General features: G+C 46.0%; 2 protein-coding genes across 5 annotated transcripts in view; both read left to right on the top strand.

The window, feature by feature from the left end:
- Positions 1–3,684: 3,684 nt before the first annotated feature.
- Positions 3,685–17,461, top strand: TMPPE (transmembrane protein with metallophosphoesterase domain). 4 transcript variants are annotated; one of them, XR_009690278.1, is made up of 3 exons: positions 4,030–4,440; positions 5,903–16,899; positions 17,047–17,461. XR_009690278.1 is itself a non-coding variant. In XM_061127686.1 (2 exons), the coding sequence occupies exon 2, from the start codon at positions 6,012–6,014 to the stop codon at positions 7,344–7,346; it is 1,335 nt and encodes a 444-aa protein (XP_060983669.1). In that variant the 5' UTR covers positions 3,685–3,810; positions 5,903–6,011; the 3' UTR covers positions 7,347–17,461. The 4 variants fall into 4 exon arrangements, 3 of the variants coding, with proteins under 3 accessions (XP_060983669.1, XP_060983670.1, XP_060983668.1); XM_061127686.1 differs by lacking the exon at positions 4,030–4,440 and adding an exon at positions 3,685–3,810 and having other exon boundaries at positions 5,903–17,461; XM_061127687.1 differs by having other exon boundaries at positions 4,022–4,105; positions 5,903–17,461.
- The window catches only part of GLB1 (galactosidase beta 1), a 100,932-nt gene continuing 86,147 nt past the window's right edge, over positions 3,687–18,471 (top strand). The window contains exon 1 of the mRNA XM_061127684.1: positions 3,687–3,810. Within this exon, the coding sequence (XP_060983667.1) occupies positions 3,739–3,810 (72 nt within the window). The 5' untranslated portion in view covers positions 3,687–3,738. The remainder of the gene's footprint in view (positions 3,811–18,471) is intronic.

The following is an 18,471-nucleotide window of genomic DNA, read 5'->3' as shown; positions in this document are numbered from 1 at the left end:
AAGGAGACAAGGGAGGCAGAGGGTGAGAGGGCTGGATAGCATCACTGACTCAATGGACATGAATTTGAGCAGATTCCGGTAGATAGTGGAGGACAGAGGAGTCTAGTGTGCTGCAGTCTGTGGGGTTGCAAAGAGCTGGACACAACTTAGGGACTGAACAAGAACAACAAAGGCTCTGTTTCAGCTGCTCGACTGCCATTGTGATCCCAAAGCAGTCCCATGCAGGATGCAGTGGGTCAGAAGGGGTCGTAGTCTAATACAACTTTACTCATGGATGCTAACATTTGGATCTCATATATTTTTTTTTTTTGGCCATGCCTCAAGGCTTGTGGGGGTCTTAGTTCTTAGCAGACAAAGGATTGAACCCTCTCCCCCTGCAGTGAAAGTATGGAGTTCTACCATTGTACCACCAGGGAAGTCCCCTGAATCTTTTTTTTTAAGGTTTCTTTATTTTTATTTTTGGTTGTGCTGGGTCTTCGTTGCTGGGTGGGCTTTCTCTAGCTGCAGAGAGTGGGGGCTACTCTGTAGTTTCGGTACATGGGCTTCCCACTGCAGTGGCTTCTCTTGTGGAGCACAGGCGTTAGGCACACGAGCTTCAGTACTTGCAGCACGCAGGTCCTCCACACAGGCTTAATTGCTCTGCAGCATGTGGGATCTTCCCAGAAAAGGGACTGAACCCGTGTCTCCTCCATTATCAGGTGGATTCGTTACCACTGAGCCACCAGGGAAGCCCCCCAAATAACTTTTAAACTAATTTTAAAAGCAATTACAGGGAATTCCCTGGCAGTCCAGTGGTTAGAATTCTGTGTTTCCACTGCAGGCAGCACAGGTTCGGTTCCTCATTGGGGAACTAAGATCACACATGCCGTGAGGCAAGGTCAAAAAAAAAAAAAAAAGAAGAAGAAGATACAGGAAGTGACACAAAACATGAATGACTAAGTGGCGAGTACTCCTGTAACCACGCTCTAGTTCAAGATACAAAATTTGGGGGCCCCTTCCCATTTCAGGCCCTCATTCTCATAAGTAATCACTATTCTTTATTATTATTACTTTATTTATTTACTTGGCTGTGCCGGGTCTTAGCTGTGGCATGCAAGCTCTTAGTTGCAGCATGTGCTGCTGTGGGAGCTAGTTCCCTGACCAACGATCGAACCCTGGCCCCCTGCATTGGAAGCTCAGAGTCTTAGCCGCTGGACCACCAGAGAAGTCTCATAACCACTAATCTTGTCTCTGATAACCATCACTCTCATTGTTAAAAACCAGACTAAGTTTGAAAAAGGTCTGCAAATTGTAAAAAAAAAAAAAAAAATAGTGCTAAAGAAAAAAAATTGGATATTTGCTAAAGTGGTAAGGAAGATTTTCTTCAAGATTTTTGTAATAACGCTCAATTCTACTACCACAGGTGGAGAGGGATGGGTCTCAATTCTAACTACAGCAAAGAGAGCTGGGGATTTATAACCAGCAGAGTTAGGGGCTTGTGGGTGGAAAATTGTAAGAGGCGGTCTCAAGGGATTCTTGCTAAGGGTCGGTCAAAGAGTTAGATGTCAAGAAGAGGTGGGATGGGGATGAGTAACTTGATCAGATAACAAGAACTGGGGGGTTATTCCCAAACTGATTTAGCAGGATTCTTTGCTAAGATTTTTTTTTTTTTTTTTTTGCTAATTTGCTAAGACTGGACAATTCGGGGCAGGCAAGGACAGGTCATGCACAGAAGGCCAAGATCCAGGTCTAGAAGAGTCTAGAGGAGTCTCTCTAGTCAGAGAAGCCTAGTTAAAGTTTAGTCAAGGAGTCTATTAATAAACTGTAATTTTTTGGGGGGGTTGGTGCTCGCAGTTTGGCTTGTGGGATCTTAGTTCCCCTACCAGGGATCGAATCCTGGGACCACCAGGGAATCCCCTAACCCTATACTGTTACTGTTAACCTCAAGTCTCAAGTTAACAATATGGGCTTCCCTAGCGGTTCAGTGTTAAAGAATCTGCCTGCAATGTAGGAGATTTGGGTTCCATCCCTGGGTGGGGAAGATTCCCTGGAGCGGGAAATGGCAACCCAGCCCAGGTTCCTTGCCTGGGAAATCCCAAGGACAGAGAAGCCTGGTGGACTACAGTCCCTGCAGTCAGAAAGAGTCAGACACAACTTAGCGACTAAACCATCAGCAAGTGAATATATTTAACATGAGTGCATTTTGTAGTGTTGGGGCCAGTGTGAGGAAAGCAGGAGAGACTCCACCTTGAAGCCTGTCATCTGTCTTAAAGACAGGATGTAAACTGGGCCTGAATCCTGCCCAAGAATGAGAAAACCATTGCTAATGAAAACCAGGTCTCCTGGAGACTTCCCTCCCTACAGATGGCAAACGGAGACTGTAGTTGACTCAGGGTGCCCCTGTTAGATTAACCATGGGATTATATCCCTCGTTGATGTATAATCATTGTTCCCCACCTTTAACCTTAATTGTTTGTTCTTCTAGCACCTACTTGTTGTAAAACTCCTCATACACAACAAAGAGGTTGCTAACATGTAACCACTCCCCTGGTGGGGGGGTGGGGAGGATTATAAAACTGGGCCTCTGGGAAACATCAAGGTCCTTGTTGGGAACTGATTCCCCTTGGACCTGCTGGCGTAATAAATGGCACTCCACATTGTCTTGTGTCCTTTGAGGTGTGTTTCGTGATTGCGGATTCCACAACAGTAGAATGTTAACGTAACTCAATAAAGCTGGAAAATATATATACATTTGAAAGCGATTTCCCTAAACACACCTTCCTCTGAGACTCAGTTTTGATTAAAGTTGATTAAAGTGCAGAAATGCAAAGGGGGGATTTGCAGAGAGTTTTGGCAACCAGGTAGGAAAAGAACTTCAGGTTCAGATCTAGGGGTAACCAGCAGTCCTGGACTGGTTAGCTCACAGTAGAGTCTCCCTTTCCCCAAGTGTAAAAAAGAGATCATACTAGATATTTTATTCTACTTGACAGACCTATTTGCATTACAGGGATGTTGAGTGGCTTAAGAGCAAAACTGAAAGATGGGAGCCGTTGGTACTCTTATCTCTCAAAATCCAGCTTGAAATAAAAATTCCGCAGACCCGGGTGCCTTGAGGGTAGGCATTCCTGAAGATTTTGCCACAGTTGAACCACACCTTTTAATGTATCAGTAACCTGGAATAATGGTTCTCAAGCTTTGCGTGCCGTCAGAACGACCTGGAGGGTTGTAAAAATAGATTTCTGGACCCTATCCCTAGGGTTTCTTGGGCGAGGCCTTGTTCTTTCCAATTCTAACACGTACCAGATAGAAGACTGGTTCAGGGACCACACTTGGCGGACCCCTGGATGTTTTTCAGACTGCCCCTATGAAGGGCTGAGGATCCATCTAGTCCACTTAGGTCTATCTGGCCCGTTTCTGTCGTGTCCAGGGAGCCGGGAAGCAAGGAGACCCTTGTTAAGGTCCAAACCCGAGGTGCGTTATCAAGCTGCTGACAGCGAGTACTCCTGAGTGTCTATGCAAAAGGTTCCTCCCTCCGGCGGAGGCCGGCCGGGGTCAGATAACACTGCCCTGGAGTCACGCGGCCGCGTGTGGCCCCAGGCTCTCGCCTGCCCCGGCTCCGGGCTCCGCGGCTGCGGCGGCGGGCCGGGGCGGGGCGCGGGGTGGAGCCGGCGCGGGGCGGGGCCAGGCCCCGATCCTCGGTCAAGTGACGCCGACCGGCTGCCCGGGCTGACTGCGGAGCCGAGAGGCCCGAGAGTGGACATGCCGGGGGTGGTTCGCCTCCTCGCCCTGCTGCTGGTGCCGCTGCTGCTGGGCTCTGCGCATGGTTTGCACGTAAGTCCACAGGACCCCCGCGCACAAATGATGAATCGAGGGAATGCTGGCGGGGAAGCGGGCTGGGGCTGCGGCCACCTGGGGCCCCCCGGGGCGGAGGTCCTGGGACCCCGAGGCACGCCCGGGCCCGCCCGGCTCCCGGGGAAGCTCAGGCAGTGGGCCGGCCTTCCCGTTGCGGGCGGGCGGGGCGGGGCGCGCGTCCTTACCAGCAGCTCTGTCGCTCGTGAGTTCCGCTCCTGCCGCCTCTGTCGCCGAGAGCCACTTCCTTATCGGTGCAACCGAGGGCTGAGATGAGGTGCTTTCCAGCTTTGCGGGTTTCCGGGAGTGGGATTCTGAGCAGCGCGCGTTCCTGGAGGGCGCCGGAGGCTCGGGCTTGGCGCGCCTCGCTTGCCTGCGCTCTGCGGTGCGCTCCGGAAGGAGAATAGTGGGGTCAGGAGAGGCCCCAGCAGTGGGAACATTGGATTAATTACCTTCGGGTGTTCTCTTTGAGGACGTCTCTTGCCCGTGTCGCCACTTCCCTCCGCCTACTTTTAAAGCTTGGGTTTTTCAAAGCTTCAGCGTTTGACGGTGGGCAAGGGGCAGGCTGCAGGTGGCCGCCCGCGTTGCCGGAGGGAGGTTTGGCCGGGCGAGGTGTGTGCTGGGGAGGGGCGGGGAAGGGGGCAGTCGTGCACTGTTGCGGGAGGACAGCCTCAGTCCGCCCGGCAGAGCTAAGGTAGGGGCCGAGGGAACTCGGGGTCGCCCCTGTGCAGGTCAGCATCCTGGCCTTGGAAAGGTGGGGGTGGGGAGATCTGAGCTGGGAGATGAGAGGGGGGACCTGAAACGGGCGCCTTTCTCTCTACACTTTCTGGGAACTAATTTTGGTTCCTCCAGAGTTCCGGTGGGCTGAGTCTGGGGCTTGTTTTATAAGTAGAAGCTGGTGAACTTGACTCGCAAATTACACCCTCTGATATGAGGCTTTTTAATAAAGTGCCTAGAACAGAAACAGGAAAAAAAAAAAGGCCTACATTTATCTAAAAGCAAGATTGAGAATCTTACTTGGAAAACAACTGCTGAAAATATTTTCATTTTGGGTCTTATTGGGAAAAGGTCACCTCAAATGAATATTTGCTAACCTTTGTCTATCCAGGTCTGTAGTTCCCTTGCACAGTTTTTTTTTGTCTGGGAGCCAGCCAGCTAGGAGAACCAACCGGGAGACTGGCTCCACCCCAGGAATCTTTATGTCAGTTGCCTCAGTTCCCCTCCTTGGCCTACAGCTGAAAAAAAAATACCAGCAGACTAGCTTTCCATGGCTTCCTGGTTTACACTTTAGAACAGCGGTTCTCAAACTGTAACTGTCTTAGAAGTTAGACCATTTAAAACTATATGTTAATAAACAATATATATTTTTTTAAAAGTAAGTTGTTCTCTCCAGTTTTTAGGGCACAAAGTGACATTGTACATTTTTGCAACTCTCTTTCATGTCTTTTTTGGTTTTAGAGATTAGACTTTGTTTTTTTCAAACTTGACTTTTTATTTTGTATTGAGGTATAGCCGATTAACAATGTTATGGTAGTTTTAGGTGAACAGCCAAGGGACTCAGCCGTACATATACATGGATCCATTCATGTCTATCTTAACAGATGACTGTTGAATGCTCGCAGCTACTTCTGCATTCAGTTTTGCCATATCACATGTCGTGTAACCTCTGGAAACTTCACTGTACACTCATGAGAGAATGGTTATGGCCTAGTACTGTTTTTGAAAACAGTCAGTGGACACCCCCGCGCCCCTTTCCCCCCAACACCAACAGCCAAAGGGTCTCCCTGGACCACACTTTGAGAACCGCTGATTTAGAATAATGTTCTTCTTATTATAAAAGTTCATATACATGTTGTGGAAATACTTGAAACACGCAGAAAACTGTAAGAGAGGGAAACTGCCCATCCTGTTACAATCGGGTGCGTTTGTAGTTCACTAATAAAGTCTAGCAACTGACTGGTACTTGAGTGGCTTGGATTCAAGGCTGGTTGGGCAGATGTAAGTGGCCTTCAGGTTTTGACAGGGGACAAGAAAGCTCTCATATCACAAAGCTGACGCCGGTTCCTGGTTGCAGGCGGAGCTGACCTGGAAACCTGTCCTTGGCCACTGTCCTATCTAAGGAACTCACCTTCCAGAGCTCGCCCGCACAGAGCTGGCGGGGTGTCCGCTTAGGAGCAGAGGCAATGGCGATCTTCAGGCAGCTGTCCCTGGGCGCAAAGGCCGCCCTGGCTGCCGGCACTGTCTTCGTGTCCATGGTTGTCTCCCGGTCCTACCTGGCGGAGAGCCTGGAGTTCAGGGCCTGGCGATGCCTGTTCCGCCTGCAGCTCGCCCTGTTTGCCAACTCGCTCATGCTCCTCGGCTCCATCTACATCTGGCGTAGCACCGTCAGCAATCTCAGGCATTCCCCGGCTGCAGAGTCAGCCTGCTTCCAGCTCTGGAAGATGATCGTCGCGGCTTTCCTGGCCCTGGCGCATTCCAGCTTCTTCACCATGATCTTTCTAGTGGCCGAGGAGCCCTATCTCTTTTCCCTGGTTGCCTACACCTGCCTTGGGGCGTATGTCATCATGCTCTGCTTCCTCTGTGTCCTCAGCGGCATGGAGCAGGCCTACCAGCTCCTGGCCTGGCGCGCCGGCAGGGCGGTGGGCAGCCTTGACAAGACCAGGAAGCTGGCCCTCCGGCCGGCACTGGTGGTGGTGGTGACCACGGTGCTCAGCGTGGTGGGGCTGCTGAACGCCGCCCAGCCCCCAGCGGTGACCACTGTGGAGGTGCCCGTGCGTCGGCTGCACCCCTCCATGAACGCCCTCAAGATCGTGCTCCTCTCGGACATCCACCTGGGCCCCACGGTGGGCAGGACCAAGATGGACATGTTTGTGAGGATGGTGAACACGCTGGAGCCGGACGTCACGGTGATCGTGGGCGACCTGTGCGATTCCGAAGCCTCTGTCCTGCGCACCGCTGTGGCTCCTCTGGGCCAGCTGCATTCACGCCTGGGCACCTACTTCGTCACGGGCAATCACGAGTACTACACGTCAGATGTCAGCAACTGGTTTGCGCTGCTGATGTCCCTGAACGTCCAGCCCCTCCACAATGAGAACGTGAGGATTTCCGCCACCGGGGCCCACAGTGAGGATGACAACTGGATCTGCCTGGCTGGGGTGGACGACATAGAAGCGAACATCCTGCACTACACTGGCCATGGCATGGACCTGGAGAAGGCCCTGGAGGGCTGCAGCCCGGACCACCCCACCATCCTGCTAGCTCACCAGCCCCTGGCTGCCAAGAGAGCCCTCCAGGCCCGGCCAGATATTAACCTGATCCTTTCTGGGCACACGCATGCTGGGCAGATCTTCCCCTTGAACGTGGCAGCCTATCTCCTGAACCCCTTCTTTGCTGGTCTCTACCAGGTGGCCGAGTCTACATTTGTATATGTGAGCCCAGGCACGGCCTATTATGGGATACCCATGCGTCTGGGCAGCCGGGCAGAAATTACCCAGCTCATCCTGCGGCCCGCCCCCTGACCCCACCCCTGCCTGCCCCCCGTGCACCTGCCTCCTCGTTGCCCTTGTCCTCTGTCCCCATCCCTCTGCAGGGCAGGCCGCCCATCTACCCCCTCCAGCCTCCCCTGCCAACCCACACTTGTCACAAGACTGGCTGGCACCGTGATCTGTGCTGAGGCTGCCTGGCAAGTCCAGGGAGGTTAACTCTGCAGATGACCACCTGCTTTTTCATACGCATTTGTGAGGCCACTCAAGTAACATGTGTAAGGACGGGCATCTATTTTCCAAATGATGTGAAGTAAGCCCTTCTCTGCAGAACTCACAAGGATGTCCTGAAAACAGGGGTTGCTGAATAGCGATGCCTCTGGCAAGTGGAACAGGGAAGGGACTCTTGGTGTTCTAAAAATCTTCTTTCGAGCCTAAGCAGTTTCCAGAAATCAGTGATCCTGAGCTTTCTGGGGAAGGGGCAGTGGGGCTAGGTAATCTGGGAGAACAGGCAAGATGGAGGCCCCTCTGGCTGCTGGAAAGAAGGTTTACTTTTCCCTCTTGGTTCTATCAGAGTCACCTTTACTGAGAGCACCAGCCAAACCGTCTGGAATACAGGGTCCCTCCTGTTCCTCTGGGCCCTGATTGATGCTCTCTAACTGGCTGCTGGACCTTTCGGATTGGGGGTGGAGTGGAGGGATGTGAGCACCACAAGATGAAGGTCATGGTGCTGCTGCCTAGAATTCAGAGGGTGTTTGCCAACCTTGACTCCATTTGTATTACAACACTTGGATGGAGTGATTAGGGACAGGCAACTTGCCCTTGCTGAGCGATGAGGAAACTAAGGCAAAGGGAAGTTAGGGCACTGGCAACATTGCAAGGGTTGTGGGAGATTCTGGGCTGAGAGCCAGGTTTCTGCCTCCCAACGGAAGTGTTCTTCCCACTGCCTGAATCCTTACAGGTGAGAACGGGATTCAAACACAAGTAACAGTATCGAGAAGGGCCTGGAACCTGATGTCCTTTCCAAGTGCTCTCCTTGAGGCTGATTTCAGTTCATCATAACTACATGGGCCGGCCCTGGAAGGGGGTTAGACAGTTTCAATTCAGGGCAACTGTTATATGGGAGGGACAGCCAGGAAACTGAAGACCACACTCTCCACCCCAGGTTGGAGGTTCGCGCTCTCCCAGTGCGGAGGTTAAGGCTTGCATCGGGAGTGGCCAGGGCCTTTCCTCCCTGGGGGTCCTGGCTTTGGGATGCTGGGCTATCTTTCCTCTCCAGCTGAACCCATCAGAGTTACCCTTGCGCTTTGGTCATGGAACCAGAAGGCCATCCCTCTGCTGGATCCACAGAAAAAGAGGCAGGGGTCAATATGTCTGGAGCAGCCCTGACCCCACTGGCTGGCCTCTGTGCCAGAGACAGGGGACCCTGTGACCCCGGGCTAGCAGTAAATCCTGATAGAAAAGGCCTCAGTGGGAATCTTTCTGTGATCTCTGCCCCGGGGGCAGGCAGGGTGGGGGGGCGCTCCTCACCTTCCTGCTCACTTGTCAGGCAGCATTGGGCAAACTTGACGTCACTGAGCCTCAGTTTCCCTCACCCTGAAATGGGGATAATTACTGTGTGTACCTCAAGATTGTTTTGAGGGGAGGGTATTAAAACATGGTGAAAACAAAAACACAAAACACGTTCTCCAACAGTTGCCAGGGCTAGGTCACAAGGAGGCACTTGATGTTGCTAATTTTAAAGCATCCCATGGAGCATGCAGTGGTGCTGTTGGTCCCAGGTGCCCAGAGAAATTGCGGAGCACCCACTCCTAGGGAATGGGAGTGGGTGCCATGCCCAGGGGCTTATCAGAGCGGCAGCTGCTGGCGTTGCTTTCCTCTGCCTCTCTACCTGCTTTTGGCTCCCTGTGTACACTCCGCCTGGCCAGGGCATTTCTCCATTTCCCCAGGCAAGTGTCATTTACTTCTCTTCTTGGTCAGTGGAACCCTGGGGGATCCTGGAGACCACCTCCCTTGTTTGCAGGCAGCCAATGTGTTGACAGCCGGCCTTCCAGGCAAGTTTAAAATGCATCTTTGAGTGGAGATGTCAGTGGTTTCCTTACTGTTTACCCCCTTGTGTTTAATCGTCCTTACAGTCAGGAGTATGTTTGGAGAAAAACTTATCTAGAAGCAAGGAAGGGACCCTGGAGAGCCTTCCTTTGAACACATTTTGCAGATGGTGGGGTCGTGGGAGGGGGAAGTGCTTTGCCCTGGGCAGCGCCCAGCTCAGCTCCAGTTCTCTGACTCCCTTCTCCATGGCATCACTCAAGCTCCCCGCCTCTCCCTGTCTCAGAAAGGTCGCTCTCCCAAACCCCCTGACTCTCTCGTGCCTGACCCCAGCTGGGACCCCTGGCTCTCTGACTCGCTTGTTTGGATCCCCCCAGTCTATGTCATTTCTGCCGTTTGTCTTCCACCTCATGGTGCAACAGGCCGTGTGTGTCTCTCCTGCTCCAACAAGTGTTATTTCACTGATTTCTTCACTGGGGATCTTTCCGGCGCCTGAGCTGGATGGGATTTACTTGCGTCAGTCCTGTTTTCATCTTGCATCTTGTCTCTTCTCCTCTGCTTGAGTGCCAGTATTTTTTGGTCTTGTGCCCTGTCATCCTTATTCTGGGGTCCTTGGTTGACGGATTCCTGTCTTAACAGAAACAGGGCAGGTGCGTCTTCTGTGCCCAAGGAATAGTCAGCAACACTTTCTCACGCTTGGTTTATGTTCCTTGATTTTATGGTGGAAGTTTTCCGAGCAGGAATTTCTCCATTTCTGTTCAGATATGGTCTATGTAGGGGCATGTGTGGTTTGCTCTCCATGGTCGCCGGGCGCCTATATTCCCCCGTTCCTTGCTCATTTACTGTCTTTGATTTATTTATTGCCAGGGGAGGTGGTGAGAAACATTTACTTGAAGGTTGAAAATGCTTTCAATTGCATTCTAGTTTTTTTTTTTTAATCTGTTAAATGCAAGTTAAACAAAAAACTTTCTAAAAATTAACAGTAGCATGTGTAGTATGATACTATTGTTAGAAAATCCCCTTACATTTATCCTTCTGCTGTTCATTCCAGACATCCATCCATCCTTTTCCCCTCTTATTTTGTTTATTCTCTTTAAAGCCTTTTACTGGGAAAATTTGAAAGTATTCATGAAGTAGAGAAAACAGCAACTGAGCTATGTGCCTGTCACCCAGCTTCAACATTTGTGATTATTCCACTGTTCTTTCTCATCTACGCCAGCCCCACACTCTTTGTTTTTGTCTGGAGCATATTAAGACAAATCTTAGAAAATATGATTTCACCCTAAAATACTTCAATATGAATCAATTTTTAACAAGTGTATCCATAATGCTATTGTATCTGGTGAAATTCACAGTAATTCTTTAATATCATCTAATACCTAGTTAGGAGACTGGGGGCTAGAAGCTGTAATAGGTCTTCTACCTCTTAATAAGAGTGTTTTTTGCACTGTCTGAGGATTAAGTAGCTATATCTATTACAGGTAAGTATAGGATTCAAATGCAGTTAACTGGATAAGGATTAGTTTTCAGGGTTTTTTTTATTATTTCAATTGTCTTCTGTGTGTGTGATTTTAAAAAAACACATAACATAAAATTTATCATCTTAGTGATTTTTTAAGTGTACAGTTCAGTGGTATTAAGTATATTCACATCGATGTACGACAGCTCTTCAGAGCTTTTTCATCTTGCAGATCTAAAACTTTGTACCTATTAAACAACAATGCCCCTACCCACCCCCAGCTCCCGGTAACTCCCACTTCACATTCTGTTTCTATGAATTTGACTACTCTGGGTACCTCATATAAGCAGAATGATACATTATTTGTCTTTTGTATCACTTGGCATAATGTCCTCTCTGTACATCCATACTGTAGCATCTGACAAGACTTCCTTTCTAAGGCTGAATAATATTGCATTACATGTATCTACCCCATTTTGTTTATTGATCATCCATCAGTAGACACCTGGATTACTTTCACCCCTTGCCTGTTATGAACAGTGCTGCTTGAACATGGGTGTGCAGATATCTCTTTGAGACACTGCTCTCTCTTCTTTTGGGTATATACCCAGGAATGGAATTGCTGGGTCATATAGTAGTTTCTATTTTTCCCGTTTTGAAGAAGTTCTATACTGCTTTCCATAGCAGCTGGACCACTTTACAGCCCCACCAGCAGTACAATGGTCCAGTTTCTCTGCATCCTCACCTAAATTTATCATCTGTGTTTGTTTCTGATAGTAGTGTGAGATGAAAACTTACTTTGGGTGTTGATTCGCCTTTCTCTGATGACTGGTAATGTTAAGCATGTTTTCATATGCTTGTTAGCTATTTGTATAGCATCTTTAGAGAAATGTCTATTCAGGTCTTTTGCCCACTTTAGTCATAGTATTTGATTTTGTTTGTTCGTTTTTGAGTTGTAGGTCTTTATATATTCTGGATATTAACTGCTTATCAGATATATGATTTGCAAGTATTATCTCCCATAGACTCACTTTTAACTGTATTGATTGTATCCCTTGAAGTGAAATTGTTTTTAAGTTTCATATTCTATTTGTCTATTTTGATTTTGTTGCCCATGCTTTTGGTATCATATTCAAGCAGTCACTGCCAATCCCAATATCATGAAGTTTTCCCCCACGTTTGTTTTTTTTTTTTTTGAGGAGTTTTAAACGTTAGGTTTTATGTTTAAGTCTTTAATCTGTTTTGAGTTATTTTTGTATATGGTGTAAAGTAAGGATCCAGTTTTATTCTTCTGCTTGCAGATATCCAGTTTCCCCAAAACTTTGTTTAAGAGATTGTCCTTTCTCCAGGGTGGTCTTGGCTCCTTTGTTGATGATCAGGTGAACATATACGTGACAGTTTATTTCAGGCCCGTCTATTCCAGTGGTCTACTTGTCTGTCTTTATATCAGTAACATTGTTTTTATTATTATAGTTTTGTAATATCTTTTGAAATCAGCAAGTATGAGTCTTCCAATGTTGTTCTTCTTTTCCAAAGTTGTTTTTAGTTCTTTGGGGTTCCTTGAAATTCCATATGAACTTAAGGATGAATTTTTCCATTTCTGCAAAGAATCCTCTTGATGTTTTGATAGAGATTACACTGACTCTGTAGATCACACCGGGTAATACGGACATCTTAACAATCCTAAGTCTCCTGGTCCATTAACGTGGGATGTCTTTCCATTTATTTGAGTCTTTTTAAATCTCAGTAGTGTTTTGTAGTTTTCAGTGTGTGAGTCTTTCACCTCCTTTGTTAGGTTTATTCCCAAGCATTTTATTCTTTTCGATCCCATTTTGATTGGAATTGCTTAATTTCCTTTTTGGATTGTTCTTGTCAATGTATAGAAACGCAGCTGATTTTTGTATGTTGATTTTATATCCTGCAACTTTGTTGAATTCATTTATTAGTTCTAATAACTGTTTGTGTATGGGGGTTGGGGGATACTCTCTAGGGTGTTCTACCTGTAAGATCATGTCCTCTGTGAACAGAGATAATTTTACTTTTTCCTTTCCAATTGAATGTCTTTTCTTTCTTTTTCTTGCCTTGTTGCTCTGGCTAGGACTTCCATTAGTATCTTGACTAGAAGTGGTGAGAATGAGCATCCTGATCATGAAAGAAAAACTTGCAGTCTGTCATACTGAGTATGATGTTAGCCATTTATTTTCATATATGGCCTTTACTGTGTTGAGGTAATTTTTTTCTATTCATAGTTGAAGTGTTTTATCATAAAAAGGTATAGAATCTTACCAAATAGATTTCTGCTTCAATTGAAGTAATCGTGTTTTTAGTTCTTCAACCTGTTAATGAGGTGCAACCCATTGATTTTCATATGTTGAATCACTGTTGTGTTCTGAGTCCCATTTGGTCATGATGTACTGATAGATAGAGTTGCTAAGGGAAACCCCTCGCAGTCTAGTTATTAGGACTTAGCGCTTTCACTTCTGAGGGTGCCAATTCAATCCTTTATCAGGCCACTAAGATCCTACAAGCCAAGTGGTGCAGCCAAAGAGAAAGAAAAAGTGTTGTTGAATTTAGTTTGCTGATACTTGTTGAGGATTTTTACATCAGTATTAACCAAGGATGTGGATATTGGCCTGTAGTTCTCTTCTGTTATGTCCTATCTAGCACTGATGTCAGGATTATGTTGTTCTCATAGGATGAACTTAAAAGTGTTCCCTCCTCTTTAATTATTCAAATAGTTTCAGGAGGATTGGCATTAACTGTTCTTTAAATGTTTGGTAGAATTCCCTAGCTCAGTTGGTGAAGAATCCACCCCAATGCAGGAGATCCCGGTTCAATGTCTGGGTCAGGAAGATCCCCTGGAGAAGGGACAGGCTACCCATTCTAGTATACTTCAGTTTCTCTTGTGGCTCAGCTGGTAAAGAATCTGTCTGCAATGTGAGAGACCTGGGTTCGATTCCTGGGTTGGGAAGATTCCCCTGGAGAAGGGAAAGGCTACCCACTCCAATATTCTGGTCTGGAGAATTCCATGGACTGTATACTTCATGGGGTCCCAAAGAATGGGACATGACTAAGCGACTATCAGTTTCAAAGCCTCAGTTTCTTGTTTTTTCTTTGAGATTTTCAATACTGATTCAGTCTTTTTACTAGTTATTGGTCTGTTCAGATTTTTTATTTCTTCATGATTCAGTCTATGTAGGTTGTATGTTTCTTGGTAAGTTGCATGTTACACAATCTGTAGGCATACAGTTGTTCATAATAGTCTCATAATCCTTTTTATTTCTGTAGCATCAGTTGGAGCATTTTTCTTTCATTTCTAATTTTGAGTTTTATCTGTTTTTTCTTAATCTAGCTAAAGATTTGTCCATTTTGTTGATCTTTTTAAAAGATGAACTCTTTCTTGCATTGATTTTTTTTCTATTCTCTATTTCACTTGAAAAGGGAAAGTGTTAGTTGCTCAGTCATGTCTGACTCTTTGAGACCCTGATGGACTATAGCCTGCCAGGCTCCCCTGTCCATGGAATTTTCCAAGCAAGAATACTGCAGTGGGTTGCCATTTCCTTCTCCAGGGGATCTTCTTGACCCAGGGATCGAACCTGGGTCTTCTGCTTGGCAGGCAGATCCTTTACTGCCTGAGCCACTTATCCCTGCAAAAATTTGTATTATTTCCTCCCTCCTGTTAGCTTTAGGTTTAGTTTTTTCCTTTGATTTCTTGAGGAATTGTGTCACTTTATAGTTCTTTTGTTTGAATCAGGATCTAAAAACAAGGTCCATATATTATATATATTTCATAAGTCTCTCTAAGTCTTTAAGATATCTTCTCTTCTTATGCTGTGTCATTTATTTGTTCAAGTTATCTGGATTTATATCTTGGTATTTTCCTGCATTTTGGATTTGTGGTGGTGTTTGACATATACTGTCCTTCATATTTTCTGTAAACTGATAGAGGTGGACATCTATTAAAGTTAGAGCTAGAAGTTGGACAGATTCATGTTCAACTTTTGCCCTTTTTGGTAGGAAGACTCCACTGTTTTCAGGGATGCTGAGGTTGATCAGGTGTTGTCAGCTTGGCCCCACGACTAGAAAGTTCCACATCATCTTTTCATCTAAGGTTTCAGGAGTCATTGATGATTGTTGCCTGAAGTCATTAGTAGGAATTGTAAAATGATGGTTTTTTAAGTTTGATACATTTAATACAGAATGTATTTAGTAGGCCAGAATACCAAGTAGACTTCCTAGGAATAATTAGTTGTCTTTAATCTATTCAAGAGACAACGGAAGCTTCTTTTACCTCAGTTTTGTATTTTGAAGGAATTTTCGTGGCACTGAGAAATATAATCCTGGGAATTCCCTGCAGTCCAGTGGTTAAGACTCTGAGCTCTTGCTCCTGAGGGCCCAGGTTCAATCCCTCATTGGGGAACTAAGATCCCACAAGCAATACAGTGTGACCAAAAAAAGGTATAATTCGGCCATCAGCCCCCAAAATGAGGATTTTTAATCACATCATTTCTTCTGTATTTACTAGCTATGGTTTTTCTACAGAGAATTCTCTTCATCAGTTTTTTGGTTATTCTGGAAAAGTCTGTAGCAAAGGCAAGAGCAATGCTGATTCTTCCCCTTCACTCTTGAGTTTTCAGGATAATGAACTGATACCCCAGCAAACTTCAAGGATGGATGACCAAAAAGCTTTTCTTTTGCGTGGGAAGGAGTTTTCTGAATTTGACTGTTTTTACATGTCTGATGTGTTTCAATCCAGGGAAATGTTAAATCTTTTGATGCTCAAAATAGCCCATCTTCAGCCAGTAGGAGCCCTTTCAAATTTGCTTCTATGTAATTTTGTTGTTGATAATAGTTATTGATTGTTTTAGGCCTATTTTGTATATATTCTACCCAGACTTGGATTAACTAATTTCTTAAGGAGCGCTGGTTTCTTTTAATGGGAAGTATTTAGAGACTATACTTTAAGGGACTAGATGAGCTAAGTGCTACTGGCTATTGTCATTTCTAAGCTGTTTCTATGGCTATTGCTGGGAAATAAATATTTTTTTAGAAAAAGGAAAACTTTAAGTTATATTATTTATTAGAGCAGTTTTATGTTCATAGCAAAATTGAGTGGAAGGTATAGAGATTTTATGATTATAGGATTTTTAATTAACTTTCTTTGATTTTATATTTGCTTCTGTTTTACATTGAAAATTTTGGTTCTTAACAACCCAGTATAATTACATATGTATCCTACTGTGTATTTTATGAATTCAAAATAGTTATGAAATATTAATAGGATGAAATCTACTGGATGCAGGTTTATTTGTTTTAATGCAGCTCAAGATATATTTTTATCCTTAGTTAAAATACTATTTCAAATTGACTTGATTCTTTTCTCTGTGGAAAGTTAGGTCTTAACTTTCTTAACTGTTTTTAACCTTTAAAATTTTATTTTATATTTTTAATTTTATTTTAAATTAATGAAATGTGCACTTACCTCTTCTCTGAGAGGAGCGGATAGAATTAAATCTGTAAATGTCTGTGAGTCCTAGAGGATAGGGAACTGATCCTCAACTGTGCTCACGTCTTTTCTATTCTGCCATCTTTCCTTCCTCTTCCACTGAAATGTATTCTTTCCATCCACGGTCATTTGGAATGCTGAACAAAAATCTGTTTGGAATAAGACAAGCATAAATAAATAAAATGAGTAAATACATAAGCTATAGCAGATCATTCACAAATTCCTGCAGATCCATATTGGTTATCACTGTTCATTCACTGTGGTGGTTTTGCTTCTCCATTCTGTCTGATGTAATGATGCTTCCATGATGTTTCATGTTTGAAAGGGCTCCTGCTCTGGCACAATGAAAGTGTGTTTTATAAGTGACTGCAATACTGCTTCTCTTTCCCCTTGTTCTGTGAACTGAGGGGTCTGGGAAGCCCATGAGTGTAAACGCCTCTCCACCCTTGTCTTCTCCCCTTCTCTTAATCCCATTTTGCTCACCCCTAGGGTCCTATCAGCCTAGAAGGGTTGTGTCTCTGTCACCCTGGAGCTGAGCAGCTCATGTCAGGGATTCTCCAGGCTGTGGAGCCTCTGGGGTGAGTTGAGAGGGTATGTAGGGCCTAGGGATGGAGGTCCATGCAGAGGTGCTTAACTGAATTAGAGTGAGCAACTTAACTATCTTCACATAATCAGCATGACCCATAACTGTGATAGCACTGATCTCCTTTTATTTCTTTATTCAGGTGGAGGAGTGTGCAGGAATAATGCAAATATAATCATTTTTAGTCCTGAGGATTAAGAAACTTGAGGCATGTTCGCATTACCTGGTGATGTAAATACTGATGTTATATTTAATTTTTTAAAAGAAAGGCTTATTTACCACTGAAATAATCTCAAACATTGTCAATAACTTTAAAACTGCTGTACTGGACAGTATGAGTTACCTGATACATATTGGTCTGGGGTCACTTGTGCTCTGGCCTTTTTCTCCAGTTATTGTATACACTGTGCTCATTGGTTGAGGTGGTGGGGGTGGCTTGGAAAAGCCTGGGCTTCGACTTGCTTGGAATTACTTTTTTTGAGTGCTATGACTTCATGTATTGTAAATACTGACGCTCCCACACCCGAGCACATGTGAAATAAAACTGTGACTCTTCAGTCGTTGGTTCCGGTGCTAATTATTGAAAAGGGGTGGAATTTGCACAGAAGGCTGGTTTTCCGTTGCATATATTTTGGGGGAGTAAACTCTGAAGACAGCTTTCGTCCCTCCTGTCCCCACTCCTTGATTGTCTTACCCCCATTTGTAGTGCCACAGCCCAGAGATTAAGGAAGCTGGCTCTAGTAAGCTGGATCCTTTCAGGTCCTTCAGCTTGGAGAGGGGTCGCTTTGGAGCCGTGAGGTGGATGTGCCCTGTTGACTTTGGCTGTGGCAGGCACCAGTTAGAGGCGGTCTCTTAGGTGACGTCTCTTGCTTCTGTATCTGTCCATATTATCCCCCTTTAAAAAACATTTTTTGATTTATTCGTTTGGCTGAGGTGGGTCTTAGTTGCGCACTCAGGGTCTTCCTTGTAGCACATTATCTTCTCTAGCTGTGACACGGGCTTTGTTGCCCTGCGGCATCCTACTCCAGGGGCCAGGGACTGAATCCACGTCCCCTGCATTGGAAGGTGGATTCTGCCACTGGACCACCAGAGAAGTCCCCCCACTTGCTGCTTTTCTAAGCTTTCTTTCAGAGACTTGCCACTGCTCCAGGTCTGAATCACACACTGTTGTTTGACTACCATGACAGCTCAGAGTGTCCTGGCAGTCAAGGTCCCAGGGACAGAGCAGGTCGGGTACCAGATCCCTGGAGCAAGAGAAAGAAGGTGTCTGCTGTCACGCCCACTCACAGACTGCTTTTGATGCTTTTTAGTGACAGTTTTGAAAGGATTAAAACGGTGTTGGTGTTCCACAGCCTCCCCTGGGGCTGGTGCTCGGTTAAACAAGTGGTCTCCCAGCATCAGCCTGCTTCTGGCAGGGCTCACAGGTGATCTGACTGCGGATGTGGTGAGGGTGTCCACTGAGTCTCTTGTGGAAGAGGCACCAGGAATCTGCAGTTTCAGGAGGAACTGTGGGCTTGTTCTGATTTCTCTTGGGTAGAGGTGGGCAGTGGGTCGCTCCAGGACAATC

Source organism: Dama dama, chromosome 24 (genome assembly GCF_033118175.1).
Source record: "Dama dama isolate Ldn47 chromosome 24, ASM3311817v1, whole genome shotgun sequence".
NCBI classification, from domain to species: domain Eukaryota; kingdom Metazoa; phylum Chordata; class Mammalia; order Artiodactyla; family Cervidae; genus Dama; species Dama dama.
This window is presented reverse-complemented; position numbering and strand designations above follow the sequence as displayed.